At 50.5% G+C, this 17,282-nt stretch overlaps 1 protein-coding gene across 1 annotated transcript in view; it reads left to right on the forward strand.

Annotated features, from left to right (window-relative positions):
* Positions 1 to 689: 689 nt before the first annotated feature.
* The window catches only part of TMEM132B (transmembrane protein 132B), a 224,604-nt gene continuing 208,011 nt past the window's right edge, over positions 690 to 17,282 (forward strand). The window contains exon 1 of the mRNA XM_018916797.3: positions 690 to 782. Within this exon, the coding sequence (XP_018772342.3) occupies positions 698 to 782 (85 nt within the window). The 5' untranslated portion in view covers positions 690 to 697. The remainder of the gene's footprint in view (positions 783 to 17,282) is intronic.

Consider the following 17,282-nt stretch of genomic DNA (forward strand, 5'->3'; position numbering starts at 1 on the left):
GGGGCTCTCTCACACCTTTCGGGGAGCCCTCGCAGATGTCGGGGCTCTCTCACAGATTTCGGGGTTCCCTTTCTCCCGTCCGGTCCCCCCTCAGTTGCCGCCGGCGGCCGCCAGGGCGCGCGCGCGCTCTTTCCGCCGCTCGCGGCCGGCGCGCGCCCCCCCCTCAGGGCCCCCCCAGGCCGGGGGAGCGGGACCGGCCCCGGCACCGGTACCGGCACCGGCACCGCGGGCAGCCGGGCCGAGCGAGGCCACGCGGGGCTGCCCTGCTCACCGGCCCCGCGGGCATCGCGCAGCCCCGGGGCGCTGAGAGGCACCTGCGGGCCCGCCCCCGCCCGGCCGCCCCGATCGCGCTCAGGTGAGCCCGGCCCGGCCCGGCCCGGCCCGGCCGCGCCGCCGCAGCCCCGGCACAGCCCCGGCCCCGCTGCCGCTACCCCGGGGGAGCCGCCGCTGCTGCCGCCGCTGCTGCTGCCGCGGGCGGGGGCGGCGGCGATGCGGCGGGGGCGGCCGTGATTGCGGGGCCGGTGGGGACCCTCCTTCCCCTCCCCTGCCCTCCTCCGCGGGCGCCGGCCCCGCCGCCGGAGCGGAGCGGAGCGGAGCGGAGCGGGCGGGGAGCGGGGGGAGTGGTTACGGGCTCCGGCGCGACACCCCCGGCCCCCCCCGCCCCGCTCAGCCGCCCCTCTCCAAATAAATCAGCACCATGACTACTTCTGGGCATGGAACAAAGAGGATGCTCTCCCGGGGCCCCGCGCTGCTCCTGGCGCCGCTGCTGCTCCTGTGCCGAGGTAACCCCGGTCCCGCCGCCGCGACCCCACCACTGTGCTCCTGTTTGTCTGGTTTGCTTGTTGTGGTCGTTTTTGTGTTTGTTTTTAACTATTTGTGTTTTTTTCATATCTGCTCCCTCCGCCGGGTTTTATTTGCGGCCGTTTCCCCCATCCTAGCCCTCCCTCCCCGGCTCCCCACGGCGCTCCGCTCTGCGGGTGCAGCGCGCTCCGAGCTCCGTCTCTGGCGCGCACCAAGAAGTCCCCATCCAGCTCCGCTGCCTTCCCGGCTGTCCCTTGTCCCCACGCGTGTCGCGGGCTCCCGGCCCCTGCGTGAAGGCTGCCCGCCTGCTTCGGCCGCTGCTAAGCGCGTTGGTGCTGATTTGGGGGGGAAAATGGGAGAAGTTTGGGCTTGCCGGAGCTCTGGGGGATGGAGAAGAGTCGTGGGTTTCCCAGGGGGCGGCCGACCCCCGTTCCTCCGTGATGCTCCTTGCTCTTTCTGGCTATCTATGGGGTGCGTGGAAAGATGTACAGGAGTCAAACCCCCTCGCTAACAAAATACTTGTGCAACCTTTTTGAGCTGAATTCCGAGAAGGACGGGTTTCGGTGGGCTGGCGGGGAGCGGGGTCTGGCCCTTGATTTGGCTCAGGTGGGATTCCCTCATCACGGCCAGCTGCGAGGCAGCGCGCCCGGGCACGGAGTGAGGCTGGGAGAAGCTCTTCTTCTGTTATTTTATTTTATTTATTTATTTTTTTTATTTTCCCCCCAGCTGGACTTGGGAGCAGCGTTTCGGGTCCCAGGTGCGGGTGTTTGCTGGGGAAGGGCTCAGCAGAGCGCTGCCCCTGGGAAAGTCTTTAGCAGGACTTCGCTCTGGGGACGTTTTCCTCTGCGTGCCCCCGTGAGCTCCTTCGCAGATGCTGCTCCTAATAAACAGGGGTTGTTAAAAGCAAATTAATTAAGGTGCATCGGTGCTGAAGTTGCTCGGGGATTCGTTTGCGCTTACTGCTTCTCGGGACGGTGCTCGCGTTTGGCCGTAGCGTGAAGCTTGGGCTGCTGGGGAAACTTCGCAGGGGATTTAGGAATACGCCTAAATGCAAGGATTTTAGGTGAAAAAGGAGCGATCCATGGGAAGGGTAATAGCAGTAGCTGTCGCTCTTGGGGAGGGCACAGGGAAGGCTTTGTGGTGAGGAAGTGTTTTAGGAAAGGTTCCTACAGGAAGAGCAGGAACGATTTGCTAGGAAGGAGGCATCAACCTTGGGGTCACACAGAAGATGGAGAGCAGGGAGTCCTTGCTCTGCTCACCCCAAAAAGCACTGCTTGCCCCTGCCCTCCATCCCCCTCCTGTGCGCAGCCACGGCGGCACCTGGAAATCCTCCTGAGCACGACACGGGGAGCGGGGTGCACAGTTTGGGGTGCAGCTTGTGGGCACTGGAGCACCGAGCACAGGACGCAGGGCATGGGCTGCTGTGGGTCAGCACTGCCCCGCGGAATGGTGGCTTTCTGTGGTCCCTGCCATGCCCTGTGCGCCGTGCAGCTCTTCTTTTATCGAGGAGAGAGTTAGGTGCAGCAAAGGAGCAGATTACTGTTTTTTCGGGTTTTTTTAATCTTTTTTATTTATTGCTTTGACATATTAATGCTAATCTTTTCCCTGCTATTCCCTCCCCTCCGGTCTCCTCCTGTGTGGGTAGCTACCATGGTGAGATTGGGCTGTGGGTGTAATTCTTCCAGCGCTCTGAGTGCTTAAACATATGGAAACCCACTTTGAAACAGTTTGTGGCTGCAAACCTACCGACGTATCCATCCATCCATCCATCCCTCTCCGCGGCTCTGAGCCCTCCCTGCTCAGTGTGCGCGTCAGGAGCTCGCAGTGCGCTCAGCTCGAGCTGTGAATAACGAGCGCCTTCCCCGCCTGCGCCTCTCTCCTCTCTCGGCCGTAGCATCCTTCCGCTTCCCTAGCGGAGCCCTGTCCCACCCCTGCGCGGACCGCAGCGGTGTCTGTGCGTGCAGAGGCGCTTTGGGATCAGGGGACAGCTCCTCAGAGAGAGGCGAGCGGCGGCAGAGCCCGGGAACGCCTCGCCCCGGGGCTGTGCGGATCTTCCAGCAGCTCGCTGTAATCCAAGTCGGCTTTCTCCTCTGGATTACTGGGGTTAACGAACCGCATCTCGGTTTGGGTTGTTGCAGACGGGAGAGACACCTGCATGAGTCATGCCGCGGTGCTGCCATCTCCGCAAAGCTCCCAGCTCGTACAGACGCTGGCGTTGGGCTCTTGCCATCTTTCTCTATTTATTTGCCTTTGCTCCCTCCCTTCCCCCTTGCCGGGGCCGGCTCTGGGCAGGCTGCGTTGCGGGGACCGGCGATGCACCAGGCTGAGTTTCCGCAGCCTCTTCAAAGCGGGTGGCATTTGTTCGCCTGTCAGGCAGATCCCCTAAATAGCTTTGTGAAGGTCCAATTAAGAGATCACTGCGCTGCCCCGGCTCTCGGGCGGCCCGGCTGCTGGCGCGCACGGCTGCGAGCAGAGGGTGTGCGTGTGTGTTTGGCAGCCGAGGGCCGCTCACGCTGAGCTCGAGGATGTCTCTGGCTGGCAGCAGGCCCCCGTTTGTTGCTGGCATCTAGGCAGGGTTTTGGCCGCCTTCCTCGCTGGCGGCGGCGGAGCTGTCTCCGAGGCTATATGAATAGGTATCCTGTGAGCGAGCTGGATGAGTTACCTGAATATTTTGTTTTCCTGCCCGGTGCTGTGTCACCGGCTCGCTCCGCTGCCTCGCAGCCCGGAGCGGGTGCGGGAACGCGGGGCAGGGCAGCGCAGGAATGGGGCGTGCAGAGCTCATTGAACGCGCTCCTTCAGCCCCTGTGGGATGCGCTTGGGCTGCTGTCAGCTGTGCGTGAGGAAGGACCCGCGATTACTTTTAGACTCTGGCTCCAGGGGGGCGTGGGTGGAGAGACATTATGCTTATTTTATTATGTGTCCCTGTATCACTCTACCTAATATGGAGACACTTTTTATTCAGAGGCTCTTTAGGAACAGAAATGAAAGACCTGCATTATCTACTGTACAATAGATTTGCAGATCATGATCGTACAAACTGTTGAAATGTAGGTTATTTTCCCCAGATTAGTGCAGATCTCAACATTTTATGCAATGACTGTTCAAACTGATGTCAAGTGGGGGATAGTGGGCTGGGGGGAGAAGTCTGAAATTATTATAGTGCCTTTGCTCCAGCATCCATTAGAGCAGAATATTTTAGATACCCCAATTTTACTTCCCATCAGCATAAATCTAGACCAGCTGCTCTGAAGCCAGTGGAGCTGCTCTGGATTTATTCATTGCTGCTGCCATCGGCATTGGGCTCTCTGGGAATGCATGAGGCAACTGTGTGACTTACCCTGCACGGCATTTTTCAATTCAGAATCTCCTGTCACTGCTGCTGCAGCCTCCTTTGTGTATTTGAAATGGGGAAGTCTCACTGGTTTTGGGTTTTATTTTCTTCAATACCTGTGGCTTGGCCACAGAACTCTGTTCACTGACTCTGGCTGATCAATAGAGGTTTTTGTGGTTTGAATACCAAAATAGTTACATTAAAATATGAAAATCAATTAAATGCAATTAATTTGCTGTATTTCATTGCTGGGAATGACGGTCACTCCCAGCCCTATTATCTCTGTGTTTAAAGCAGCTTTGTGTGGCGAGGAAGGTACGAGCCCAGGAGCAGCTGCAGGAGGTCAGAGCAGAGGGCTGCCAAGGCTGGGACAGGGTTTGTGTCTTGGGAAAGATTTTTTGGATGAAGGATGCATTCCTGAGCCAGAAATGGCTCCATTAATTTAATTGCTGTGTTGGGTTTGCCATCATGGGTTTGGTTGCTCTTTGAGCCCAGGCAGCAGTTTGGAAGGCACAGTCCCTGGGCAAGGACTCCCTTGTTTCAAAGTGCCTGCAGAGAAGAGTCTGTGCCCCATGGAGGTGCCCAGGGATTTGGGCTGTGCAGGGTTTCCCATTGGTGCCAGTGGGATGGTGATTCTACCCTGCTGACCCCACTGAGTCGGGGTCCTCCTGCCCTTCTCCATAGCTCCTCAGAAATGTGTTTTGCTGCCAGGCTGCTCAGGGGGCCCAGGCTGTGTCCCTTTGTTGAAAAGAGGAGGAAGAGGTGCCATTACTCATGATGTTGGGTTACAGCAGCTCGTGCTGCTTGTCCTGACCTTGGTGGTTGATGGTGGTCCAAAGCACAGGTCTTGCTGTGATGGAGAAGTGGCTTCATGAAGCTCTGGGTCTCATGGAGGTGGCTGCAGACCTGTCCTGTCTCAGAGGAGCAAAGGGGAGCTGGCAGCCCCCTAAGTCCTGCATGAAGCCAACAAAACCAAGGTCTTTTGTCCTTAATAAACGTCCCGGTGAAAGAAAATCCATCCCACCAAAAAAAAATACTGTCAGCTCAACACATTCAATTCACTGATCTTGATTCCCCGTTCTCTCCTTGCCTAGATATAGCTGCTGTTAGTTAATGACAAGGGTGACTTGGTTTGTTGGCATAGCTTTGGCTCCCAGCCCTGTCGGTGGCTCACTGATGTGCTGGCACGTGGTGCCTGCCCAACTGTCAGATCCTCTCGCATGAAGTGCCACGGAGGCTGTGGAGTGTGAGTTACCATGTGGTGCTCTAGATGTCGTGGAAGATGCTTTGATTTCGTGCTCTCGGGAGTTCCCAGCTGGCATTTCAGGGGAAGCAGTTCCCACGTGAGGATGGGCAGGCAGAAATCACAAAGCAAAGAGGTCCCTGGAGACAACTTACGAGGGGATGGGGATTGCTTGGTGTCTGCCTTTCCCTGGGCATTCCCACTGCCCTCTGTGATGGGAAGTAAAGCCAGGGCTGCTGGAGTGTGTGTGTGGGTGAGCTCCTTGTGGAAGGACTTTGTGCTTGGGCAGCACCTCACATGATTGGCTTTAGTCTCAGGTGCAAGGTGAATATTCATGTTTTTTCCACGCTTCCCAAAAATTCTCTTGCAACACATTTTGAGCTGTTCTTTGTTTACATAAATGTTTGTCTCTGACAGTGTTCAGAAGGCTTCATGAATTTATGATGTGCTCCAGATTCAGGCACACTTTTTCCCTTTTCTCTTTTCCTTCTTTTTTTCCTCTCAAAACCACTCTTTTCTCCCAAATTTTGGTGATGAAATGGCAGGAGGAATGCATATTTCAGCAGGCTACTGAGAGGCAATGTAAACACCATCTTTCATGGAAAATCAGTTTGTTCAAGTTCAAAAGCAGCCCAGCCTCTCCACTTGATCAATTTGCCTGTCATAGGAGATGATTTTAAAAGTGGTGATTATGTCCCATCTTGTCTCTTGCAACTTCAGGCAAGGAGAGAAAATGAAGTGTAGCGTTTGATTTTAACTCTGTCTTTTTCCTGATATTTTTTTGGTGATGGTGGTAGTCAGAGAGCAAGCACGGGGTGCCCTGAGGGGTGAGGGATACCAGGAACAGAGGAGTTTCCACGAGGCTGCTGTCTGCTGAGTAAACTAATTGGAAACTGCATGTAAACCAGCTCTGCTCATCTCACCGTGCCTGCACCAGCTGGCCCTCAGGAGCTGCTCTGCCCCATCCCTTCCCCTGCAGTGGCAGGAAATGGGCTTTTAGGGACAAAGCTGCTAAATCCTGGGGAGACGGTGCTTGGTGCTCTGTGGTTGCATGGCCACGTCCTCCTGCCTTGGGACGGTGCTGCCATCTGCTTAAAGGCTGTGCAAAATGCACAGGTCTGGTTATGGGGAGGGGATGGTGTGAAACCATCAACAAGGGGGGGTTTCACATCATCCCCTCCCCATAACCAGACCTGTGCTCTAGCTTGGCATTGCTGATGGAAAGAGATGGTGGAAAAACTCCACTGATGCAATTCAAACTGGGGCTAAGTGGAGGAGCAGGGATGAAATCCTCATTCTGGGCAAGCCAAGGCGCTCAGCAGGCTCCAGAAATGGTGTTTGCACTGGTAGCAGCCCATGGGATGTGTGGGAGGTGGTGATGCCTCTGGCCAAGCAGCTGCCCCTGTGCTGAGCCCATTTATCCACACATACAATATTGGGAGAGTTTAGTTTTGGGCTGAGGGAGCCCTGAGGGGAATCAGCCTGAGGAGGAAAAGCATTTCTGCTAGAGAGGGGAGAAATGTCACCCTCATTACCCCAGAAATAAAGTCCTTTAGAAGGATTGAGAGGTGCACGTATCTTTGGTTTTTTTGTTTAGCTTGTATGGAAACATTTCAAAAACAGATGGCAGAGCAGAGATTTATTTCCCATTAAGTGCAGAGGGCTGGTGCACAGGACCTTATCTGCTTGTGGGCCCTGTAATAAACCTGCCAGCAGGTGATTTAAATCCAGTTTTTCTGATTGGGAGAGTACTGAAAGGAACAGCGTTTATGTTACTTAGGAATTTTATAGCCAATGTTAGACTTTTAAGATGCAGGAATGATCAGGGCATGGCTCTGTAGCACCAGAGACGTTCAATTCTTTAATAAAGGATCTTCCCTGAGTCAGAAAAATGAACCATTTTCCATTATTTAGCAGCTGAGCTGCCGTTGCTGTTTGCATGAGTGACAGACGCAGCTACTTTATATCTCAGTTTAGGAGTTGTTGTCAATTAGCCACAGCTTTTGCTTAGCAGCAAGACTCTTGCCACAATGGGGAAGGAGGGCTGTCTAATGGATGCTGCAGCTTCAAAAAAGGATGAAACTCACACCAAAAATAAGACAGAGCCCCTGTGCCCTAAAAGGGAGCCCTTGAGCAGATGGAGCAGGTTTCTCTGCAATAAGCAGTAATTAGAAACTCAGCAAAGAGTCAGTAGCTGCTGACTGGTCTTGGTTCCCAGATTTCTGGTTGAAAAAGGAAAAATCCAAGATGAGTTTTGCAAGGAGCTGGTCTGGATATCTGTGTGGGGCAAGACCCTGGCCAGTGTGAGCACCTGGTGTGGTGAAAGGCAACAGCCATGGGTCCCCAGTGCCTCTGTCCCTGCCTCTGTGGGGCCACAGCAGTCTGAAATGTCACTGGGGCACTCAGAGGGCTGGGCTAGCAGGGACTAACAGCACAAGGTCTGGTTGTCTTTCACTGAGCACAGAGAGGACACAACACGCACACAGGGAAACAGGCTTTTAAAAGGTTGCAGCAGAGCACCCCCAGAGGATGGTGAGAGCTTTCTAGAAGCAGCAGAGCCCTTTCAGGGCAAGCTCAAAGGCCAATGTGCCTCGGCCTCTCCAAATCATGGGAATTAGAGCTGGAAAAGTTGGCAAATAAACTGCCTTTCCCATCTCTGGAGGTTGGGTACAGCCTGTTCCTGAGCGTGGCTGGTGTTCAGCCATGCAGGACTTCTGCTGCTTCCCTTGGCAGGGAGCTTTGCAGCCCAGCAGACCTCTCCTGTGTTCCGCCTACAGCTCTCCTTCTCTGCCTCATTCCATCATTTACTGGGTGACCTGAGCTCCCACCCTCCATCCTACCACCCATCCAAAGCCAAACCCAGGCAAATCTATTAAATGGGGACAAATGGTTAAACAGGGAGTGGGAAATGCTCAAGAAAAGGAGCTGGGTCTGGCATGTAAATACCCAGCATGTAAATGCATTTACAGCTGGAGGTTATTTGGAGAAGAGAGGGCAAGGACTTGAAACACACGTGCTGATGAGCCATAGATTATGCTCTGAAAACACTCAGAAGGCAGTTCCAGTCACACTATCTAATTCATCTCCCACTAAGACATTCTGCTCCAAGGTGTTTGGAAATAATGGAGTAGCTTAGATACTAACATTATTAAACCCTCATCTCTGACAGCTATGAGAATTAATATACAAAGGTTTCTTCCACTTTTTTTTTTTTTTTTTTTCTAATGCAGCACAGTTACTCATTTCAGGTCTTTTGCTTAGGAGTAGCCCACTGAAAGTTATTAGCAAGAATATTGGTGGAAAAAGGCTCAACTCCATTAAAGAGGAGAAACAAGAGATGAACAGAAGATAGTGTGAATTTTATTGCAGTTGAGACATTTTTTTCTTTTCAAATATTAATAATCTGTCATTCTTTCACCTGTAGATCTCAAAGGGCTTGAGAGAAAAAAGTGGGGGTACCATTGAAGCCATTGTCTGTCCTCTGCATCATGCCCATGAGGTGCCCTGGGGCAGTAGCCCAAAGCCAGTGCTGAGGCTCTCTCTCAGGGCTCTCTGTCTGCCCCAGTGTTGGCATTGCTTGGTTCTTCTGCTGTGTTCGTTTTGTACCAGCCCATTACAATTTTTATGGGCAGTCATAAGCAGCCATGAAGAGATGGAATTGTTGTTCTTTATTGCTGAAATCAAAGAGAGCTCTACAGAGGAGAGCCCAGATGGTGGTGCCCATCTCATCACCTCCTCGGTGTGATGAAGCTGGACAGGCCATGAGGACTGGGGTATTTCCAGGGACTGCACTGAGGAGCTGTTCTTCAGACATGCCCTTTTAAACCCCAAATGTTGTGCACCTTATTTCTCTTATTAGAGTGTCATAATGAGATTACTGGAGTCTGCTGTAAGCCCTGGGGGACAGGTATCATCTCCTAGGTACACTTCTTGAGGTGACCTGCTCATCCAGAGTTAAAGGATCACCATCCCTTTCTAGGGAGCCCAACACATTAAATGTGTAAGAAGGCTTTATTGCATTTAACCTCATGGGGAAAGCCAAAGGGCAGGCATTGTTTTGGTTCCTGCACCAAGCAGCAAGCTCTCAGATGGTTTCCCAAGCTGCCCTGGGCTCTCTGTCCCCTCCTCCAAGGGCTGAGAGCCGGACCAGCCCCAGCTCTAACACACACCTGTCAAAATGCTCATCCCTTAGGTGTGTGGAATCTGGGAATTGTTGTAGCAGACTCCAGTCTGTGGGACTTCATCATCTGAGTTATTATCTCCAAAATGCAGTCCTCTCCCTCAATGGCAGTCTCCTATTGAAAACGCTCTCTTTCAGCAGGGCACTTGCATTTATTTACTGCACAGCGTCTCCCATTAGTATAATCATTACTCCTTGGACTGGGTTTGAATTCAGAGCATCCCACTGTGGTACTTAAAGAATTAATTACAGTGATGAAAGAATTCCTCTGAAGACTTCTATGAATTGGTCTGGTTGAAGTGTTTTAGCTTTGCTTCAATTGGTGCAGCTCTTGTCAAAGGATGGTGAGAAAATGCATGGGTCAGTGATTTAGATGAGGCAAATTACGTTAGAAACATTGATTTGATTTAGAAAGTGAGCTTTCAGATCACAGGGAATTGCCTGCTTCTTTCTCTGCCGTGCTGATTCTCCCTGAAGATGAGCAGAGGCAGATAATTCAGGGTTAAAGTAAGTGGCTCTTGTAAAAGGTTTGTCAGGGAGTGAGGAGAGATGGGCTGACACACATCTTTAGATAAACCATTATTGACCCATATATTGCTATCTGTGCATCAGCTGGGGTTACAGACGGATGGGAATGCTTATAAACACACTCAGGCACTTCATGTGGCTTGCTAAAGAATTGAATCCTTGGTTTTAGGTCTGGCTTTTCTTTTTTCCTCCCCAGGAATGGTTTTCCCATGGAGCATACCTTCAGAACCGGCACCGATCTGGGAATGTGCGCTGTGTGGCTGCTTCAGCCAGCTCTGCCTTGCCTGGCTCTGTGCTTAGTCATTCCTGGGCTGGCAGTTTGCTTTTCCCGAGCTTTTTCACTTCCTCGGATCAAACTGAGTGTTTCCTCCTTCTGTCCCTTGTCTTCATCTTAAAGGGGCTGCGGTCCCTGGGCTGCAGTGGGGTGATGCCCAGTAGGTCGGGCAGTGTCCCCTCGGGGGATCCTTCCTAAAAAGCACCTTCTGAACGAGCACTTCCCTTCCCTGCCTGCTCAGGGCTTTCTTCTGAGCTCTCCTCGCGGCCAGCTGTGTGCTGCCCGTGGGAGCGGTGGGCTGGGAGTGCAAAGGCTGCTGGCCAGGGTCCCACATTGCTCCTGCCACTCCCGAGTCACTCTGAGCGGGCTCTCCGTGCTTGTCAGGGAAGCAGGGATGCAGCCTGGCAGCGTTTCAGTTTGCACTTTGTAGAATTTGTCTTTTTAAAAAAAAAAAGTTAAGGAGATGACTTTTGCCTAGCAGTGCTTTTTGTTTCTTTCTCACCTTGCAGAACCCTCTACATTGCAGATTGTTTGCTGGAATGCTGAGAGACCTCATTTTTGGTCTGTCTAGCACTGGTGGTATTTGTCTCCATGGCTTCAGCACCAGCAGCTTCCTTGGCATGGAAATGGGAGTGGGGCTCTGCTGTGCCTGTGCCATTCCCTCTCCCCAGGGTGGGCACGAGAGAGGGGCAGAGCCCCAGGGGTACCACGCAGTGGGTCCAGCCTTTGGCTGGGAAAGGGTTGTGTGCACGTTCCTGAGCTTGCAGAGAGCCTTTTCCATGGCCCAGCCTCAGGCTGGGAAGTGAGATGACAAGTGCAAGGAGAGAAATGATGCTGGGGAGAGCTGGAACGGAGCCTCCCGCCAGCAACTGAATTCAAGGCTGCAAAAAGAAGTTGCAAAAGTAGCAATCCATCTGTCCACTTAGTGGGAGAAGCCTAAGATCATTTCACAGTAATCAGCCCCCTGGTGTTCAAAAAAAACCCGACCAAAAATACTGCAGGTTTTTGCTTTACTGTGGCAAAATCTAAAGCAAATTAATGTTCTCAGACGCTGTGAGGCTTTTCTCCCCTCTTTTTGACAAGTAGGGGCTGTATCAAGTGAAAAATAAGATAAGAAACAATAGACTGTCTTTGTTTTTTTTTTTAGATAACCATGTTTTTGCCATACATTTCAGAGATTTTCTGTCCTCACTGAAACTCTGGTTTATTACCAACAGAGTTATTGGCAAGTGGGAGTTTTTCTGCAGGGTCATCGCCACTGACCTCACAGTGGCACATTCCCAGGGTGATGCACTGTGCAGGTGCACTGCCATGCTACAGCTCCTTGCCTCTATCAGTGTCTCCCATAAAAGCCACAATATTCAGGGATTTTAATTTGGTCATAAAAACTTGCTCCAGGCACTACAAAGTTTCGGGAGTGTTTGTTTATTTATTTATTGTAATTTCATTTTATTCTTCCTTTCCCCTTAACTGTGAGGGCATAGAGGAACAGGCTCCAAAGGTGCCTCTTGATCTTTGCTTACGTGAATTGAGAAGCATTGAGCTGGAGGGAGATCTCTGATTTCTGCCTCTGTGTGTGGAGACATTCATTCAGATTAAAGGGGAGGTGGCAAACGGGGAGGTTTGAACCTGCCAGGCTTGAAGGTGACCACGAGGAACCCTTCTTGCAAAACACTGCTGAAGAAAGATGTCCAGGGTGGGTGTTTCCTCATGCCAGGTGTGGGTGGCACAGCCCTGGAAGGGTGTCCCTGCTGTCCCCAGCCAAGGCTGCAGCCACCTTTGGCTCTGGGGGTGGCTGGGGCTGTGGGGAGCAGAACTGGACCTGAGCACACGAGGGAGGCACAGCAGGACTTTGCTGTGGAACCAGAGCTGCTGAAATGCAGCAGCTGCTTTGCTGCTGCACAACAATTTGTAATTAAAACACAACTTGCCATCCTGATTAGGTTAAGCATTTAAATTCATTTGCAATTTTTTTCCCCCCTGTATTGTGTAATTAGCAACATATGAAGCTTCCATTAGCTGAGTTAAAAGTTATAATGATTAATTTGCACATCAAAGCCTCCCCATGAATCAACTGGTGCAGTGCACCAGAGAGAGCTCCAGTGCCCACCTGAACACACCCCTGCCTGCTCCAGGGGCACCATGGAGGCTCCAGGAGCTGGTTCCTGATGTCTCAGTCCTTCTGCAAGGCAAGAGTGTCCCTGTGCCTGGAGTCACTCCATAAATGACAGTGTCACCAGGATGTGGCCATGCCTCTCTAAGCTGGGGTGATGCATCCTGAAGCACCTGACTGACCATGCACCTGGGAGCACTTCAAAGTCAGGGTGTGACATTACTGCTGGTTCTGGCTCTGTGGATACAAGCATTGCTCTAAAGTGTTTTGGCCAAATTCTGATTGTTTTTACCCAGGTTAATCTTTGATTATGAGTTTCGCCTGAAGGCTTTGCAAGTCAGATTGGAGCTCTAACTAGTAAAGAACCTTGTTCAAGCAAGCCAAAACCAACAAGAAAACTACTATGAGCTAATTATAAAGAATGTCTTCTTTCTTTCTTATCTAGTCATAATATTGTCTTTCTTTCCACCTTCTGCTGAGCTGTGAAAATATTCTGCAAAATGATATTTTTGAGTAGATGGAAAAGCACACCCCTGTCAACAATATTTTTCTATTGTTCACCAGAGACAGGCTTCATAACAGAAGAGATCCGTGCTGGAAAAGTACATCAGCTGCAAACAGTTTATTCAAAGTCAGCTCAAATAGCAGGGAGGGTTTTTGAGTTCCTGCTCCAGCTGAAGTTGAAATGCAGAATGCAGCTTCTAATATTTCAGAGACATGAATGGTGCAGGCCATAATAATGTGTATTGCTATTTTCACAAGAGATGGGTTTTCTGTTAAAGCTTCCAAGGGAAAAAGGTCTGGGGGAGTTAAAATATTTACCTACTGTTTGAGTTCCTGTGTGAGGGTGCCATCTCCTTCCCTAGGGCGCTGTGGGGGAGTGGAAAATGAGTTCCCACCTTTTTTGGTCCATGTACCTGTGTGTGTGTCCATGCACACGGGTACACTGACATTAAGTTGGTGGGGTGTTAAATGTTTCACTTTTCCAACCATCAATTTCAATTGAATTTCATAAGCCATTAAAGTTCTCTGCTGCTTTCTTTGCTCTTCCAGTCATGAGAGCTCCAGACATTTAGCTGAGGGTCCTGAGGCATGATTGCTCTGTGGAGCAGCAAAAGTAAATTGGTTCCTGATGTAAAATCTTTTTATATATATATAAATATGTAACCTTTTTTCTTTTTTGGTCTCTCTAAGTCACTGTGAGTGGTGTTACAGTGTTGGGCTGATGATGGGAATCTTGGCCTTTTCTGGTCCAATTCTAGTCCTCCCCCAAAGCATCTTTTAAAAAGCTTTTGTGCCTGGCTTGAATGGCAAAAACTTATAGAGGAAGAGTTGTTTTTTTTTGTGTTGTTGTTTATATATTTATCTTTAGAATCACAGTGCAAAGATTGGACTGGGGTTTTGGGTTTTCTCCCTGTAGAAATGTTTATGAAGATGATAGTGATTTGGATCAAAAGAGATCTTTTGGCAGTCCTCTGACTTTGATTCAGTACTGGCACTGTGACAAATAATGAAAAAGCAATCATTTCCCCTTCTCCCACTTTTATTCTCAGGATAAATGAATGGTTAAGATCTCTGTGCTCAAAAATAATTGCTCATGGCTCTTACAGAAAAAATGAAAATCCATAACACTCGCCCTTTAAACAGATGATTTGATCTTTCCTGTTGGTTTGTGTTTTGCACTGCTGAGTGTCTTTGCTGCCAGTCTGGGCCTAAACTGGACAAAGTTGATGTGCAGGCTTTGCAGATGGAGTCTGGGGAAAGGAAAACCAGATAAGGAATTTCACTACTTTGGAAAGCAGTTCCATGAGCAGCAGGGATGAAGCAGGGTCCTGCTGTCAAGGCCCACTGGTAGAACTGTTTGGCACAGCATAAAGAATTTGACAGAATACAGAATGAATGGGGGAAAAAAGTGCAACTTGAACTTGCCATGTGATTTTAAAGTAGCCCAAACATCAATAAATGAGAGTGTATGAGTGACTGCTGGGACCTGCTGGGCAGCCCTCAGTGTGCTCCTCCTCCAGCTGCCTGGGGCTGATGAGCAGATGGAAGTGTCCACCAGTGCTTTGCCAGCCTTTCTCTTCTTCCTTTCTTTCCTTGCTTTCATGGCAGTGGATGTGAGGATGAGCTGCCACATTTTACATCTTTTACATCTTTTACCATATACATATTTTGCCATATTTTACATCTTCCCTCCCCAAGCAGCCAAAGGGTGCTGAGTGACCGAGCTGGCTGCCCATCCCCAGGACTGTGCACTGCACCTTCCTGGGGCTTTAACCTCCCATCGTTCCCAGCAAAGCCAGGCATGAAAGATTAGGCTGGGCCTGTGTTCTTTATTTGGGGATAACTGCAGCAGTTCCTCTTTTTGTTTTTAAATCCTGCTAATTGGTGCTCTCAGCCTCAGCTCCAGCTTAATGAAGGCTGCTGTCTGGGAATCATCACAAACAGTTATGGAAATGCATTTAAATGCTTAAATCTGTTGTACTTTTCTCTTTATGGCTTATTCCTTCAAAAAGCACAGCTATGCCCGGGGTCCCTCCCTGCCCAGGATGATTTCTTTCTGTGAGCCCTGTGGTGGGGCTCTGGCACCTCTGCAGCACAGGGGGTACACGGGAGGTTTGTGCCAAAGCAGGGAGGGAGCAGCAATTTCACTCTGTTTGCTCCAGATGGGGCTTTGGGTGCTGGGCATGAGGACTGAGAGAGCATCCAGCTTCCCTCCTGCCCAGGGGAGGAGAGCACCCTGCTCCTCTGACCTGCCCAGCACAAACATCATTGACAACCCAGTTAAACAAAGAGAGCTGCTGTGGCTGCACTGCTTGTGTCCCTCTGTCTGGCAGTCAGTGCATGTCTGTCCCTCTGTCCCTCCTGCTGAGAACCCTGCAGTTGCACAGAGGCAGAGAATGTTGAAGCTCAAAGCAAAGGAAAAGGTCACAAGGTGGATTTTCCCATCATGGCCGTGGTTGTAGCCACACATTCTCCAGCTCTGGAGAGGTGTGGGCCAGGTGGTCCTGGGAGGGATTTGGACGAGGGTTTGTGGTTTCTCCAGAGGCAGGGGAGCAGCATGCAGTAAAACAAGGGCTCGTGTTTAAAGAACAGCATGGGGTATTGTTTATTTGTGCTCTGTTAGAGGGAGATGCAAGTGGTCTAATTCCTGTATTTTAAGAGCAACCTTCAGCCCATGTGATGGACAGGGAAGATGAGAAGAGACTGCTACAAGCCAAAAGCAGCAAACCCATGAAGCAGAGCCTGAGACAGCTTTGAAGCTATGAACATAATTACCCGAGGAGTCTGCCAAGGAACCAGATGCTGTAAATGAAAGAATAACTTCCATGGCTTGGCATCTGTCTGCGACCCAGGGAGAGGAGGAGAAGCAGGGAACTGCAGGCAGGGCTGGGAAATGGTTGCTCCAGCTGCAAAATGAGTACCTTCAAAAATATTTAGTGTATACTGGCATTTTTGTGTGGAGGAGAGTGAACCTGCTGGAAGGAAGAGAAGAGAGGTCAATGTGCTTGTCTTGTGGGCAGTTTGACCGTGTTCTGCAGGTTTGAGTTCAGTGTTATGTGGTTGGTTGGCTTTGGAAGATCTGGGTGCTGTGGCAGCTTAAGCAGCTGGTGATAAATGAGGAAGATGTGACTGGGCTGAATTCTGAACCTTTTGGGACCCGTTTGTGCCCAGAACCTTACAGAGCACTCTGTTTGCCATGCATGGATGAGCTCAGTTGATATTTAAAATAAGTGGCTGCATGTGACTTGTTTGAGGTCAGGTCACTCTTGGCAGTGCTCTAGTTTCGAAAACCAAACTAGAAAGTTCCTGCTATTGCTCTCCCTAATTTATTTTTACAATTACTGTTAAAATAATTGCAGTCCTAGCAAAGGTAAACAGCTGGGTTTGCCATAATCAGTACATAAACAATATCCATCATTTACAGGGTACAAAACCTCTGCCACACAACATGTTCCTGAGGCTGCATCTTAGGGGAAAAATAGAAAACCTTTATGGGAAGGGGAGCAGAAAATCAGCTGGGGTCCTCATGGATTGAGTACATGTGGATATCAGCAGCAGAGTTGGCAGCAGAGGTGCAGTCTCCTTTCTGCTTGTGCTGGAACCAAACACCCCAGAAAAGGTGGTGATGACAGAGCTGCACATGGGGCATCTTGAGAGCCAAGTGAGTGGTGCTTCCTGGGGGGCAGAAAGAGAACTTGCCTCTCCCAGCTGGAAATCAGGGCAGGGATCAGTGAGTAGAGGTTATAGGGGAAGTTCATGTGATTTCAGGCCAGGATAGCAGAGTTTTTCAAGCCAGGAAGAGGAAGAAGAGCTTTGCTCATGGGTTAGAGATTTTTTTTACTGTTTTAATGAACTTATTTTTTACTCTGCTTTGGCTGTAATCAGTAGAAAATATGTTCAACATGCACCTTGGGTGCACAGGATGGGATGGACATGGGAGTGTGATGGAGGGCTTGGGAGTGGGGGACATCACCAGCATCCCAAGGAGCCTGGCAGGGAGCAGGGAGGTGACTGGGGGTGAACTCAGCTGCTGCCTCTGCACACTTAAAACCTGCTGTATGTGCATCCTTGTTTTCAAGCAGCTGTGGTTATTTTGCCTCAAAATAACAAAGCTTTTTTGCAAGCAGGAGTTAGGGGCAGGCCTCTGTATTGCTGCAGCTTGGGGACACAGTCATGTGCATGTTGAGTGCTGAATGACTCTGCTTATTAATATAATAAAGCAGAGGAACACACTGTCATGACAGTCTGTGCAGTGAGAATCCAGGGGGTTATTTCAACCAAAGCACATTAAATCTTTCTGTCTCCTGA

This window comes from Serinus canaria, chromosome 15, assembly GCF_022539315.1.
Source record: "Serinus canaria isolate serCan28SL12 chromosome 15, serCan2020, whole genome shotgun sequence".
Taxonomy (NCBI): Eukaryota; Metazoa; Chordata; class Aves; order Passeriformes; family Fringillidae; genus Serinus; species Serinus canaria.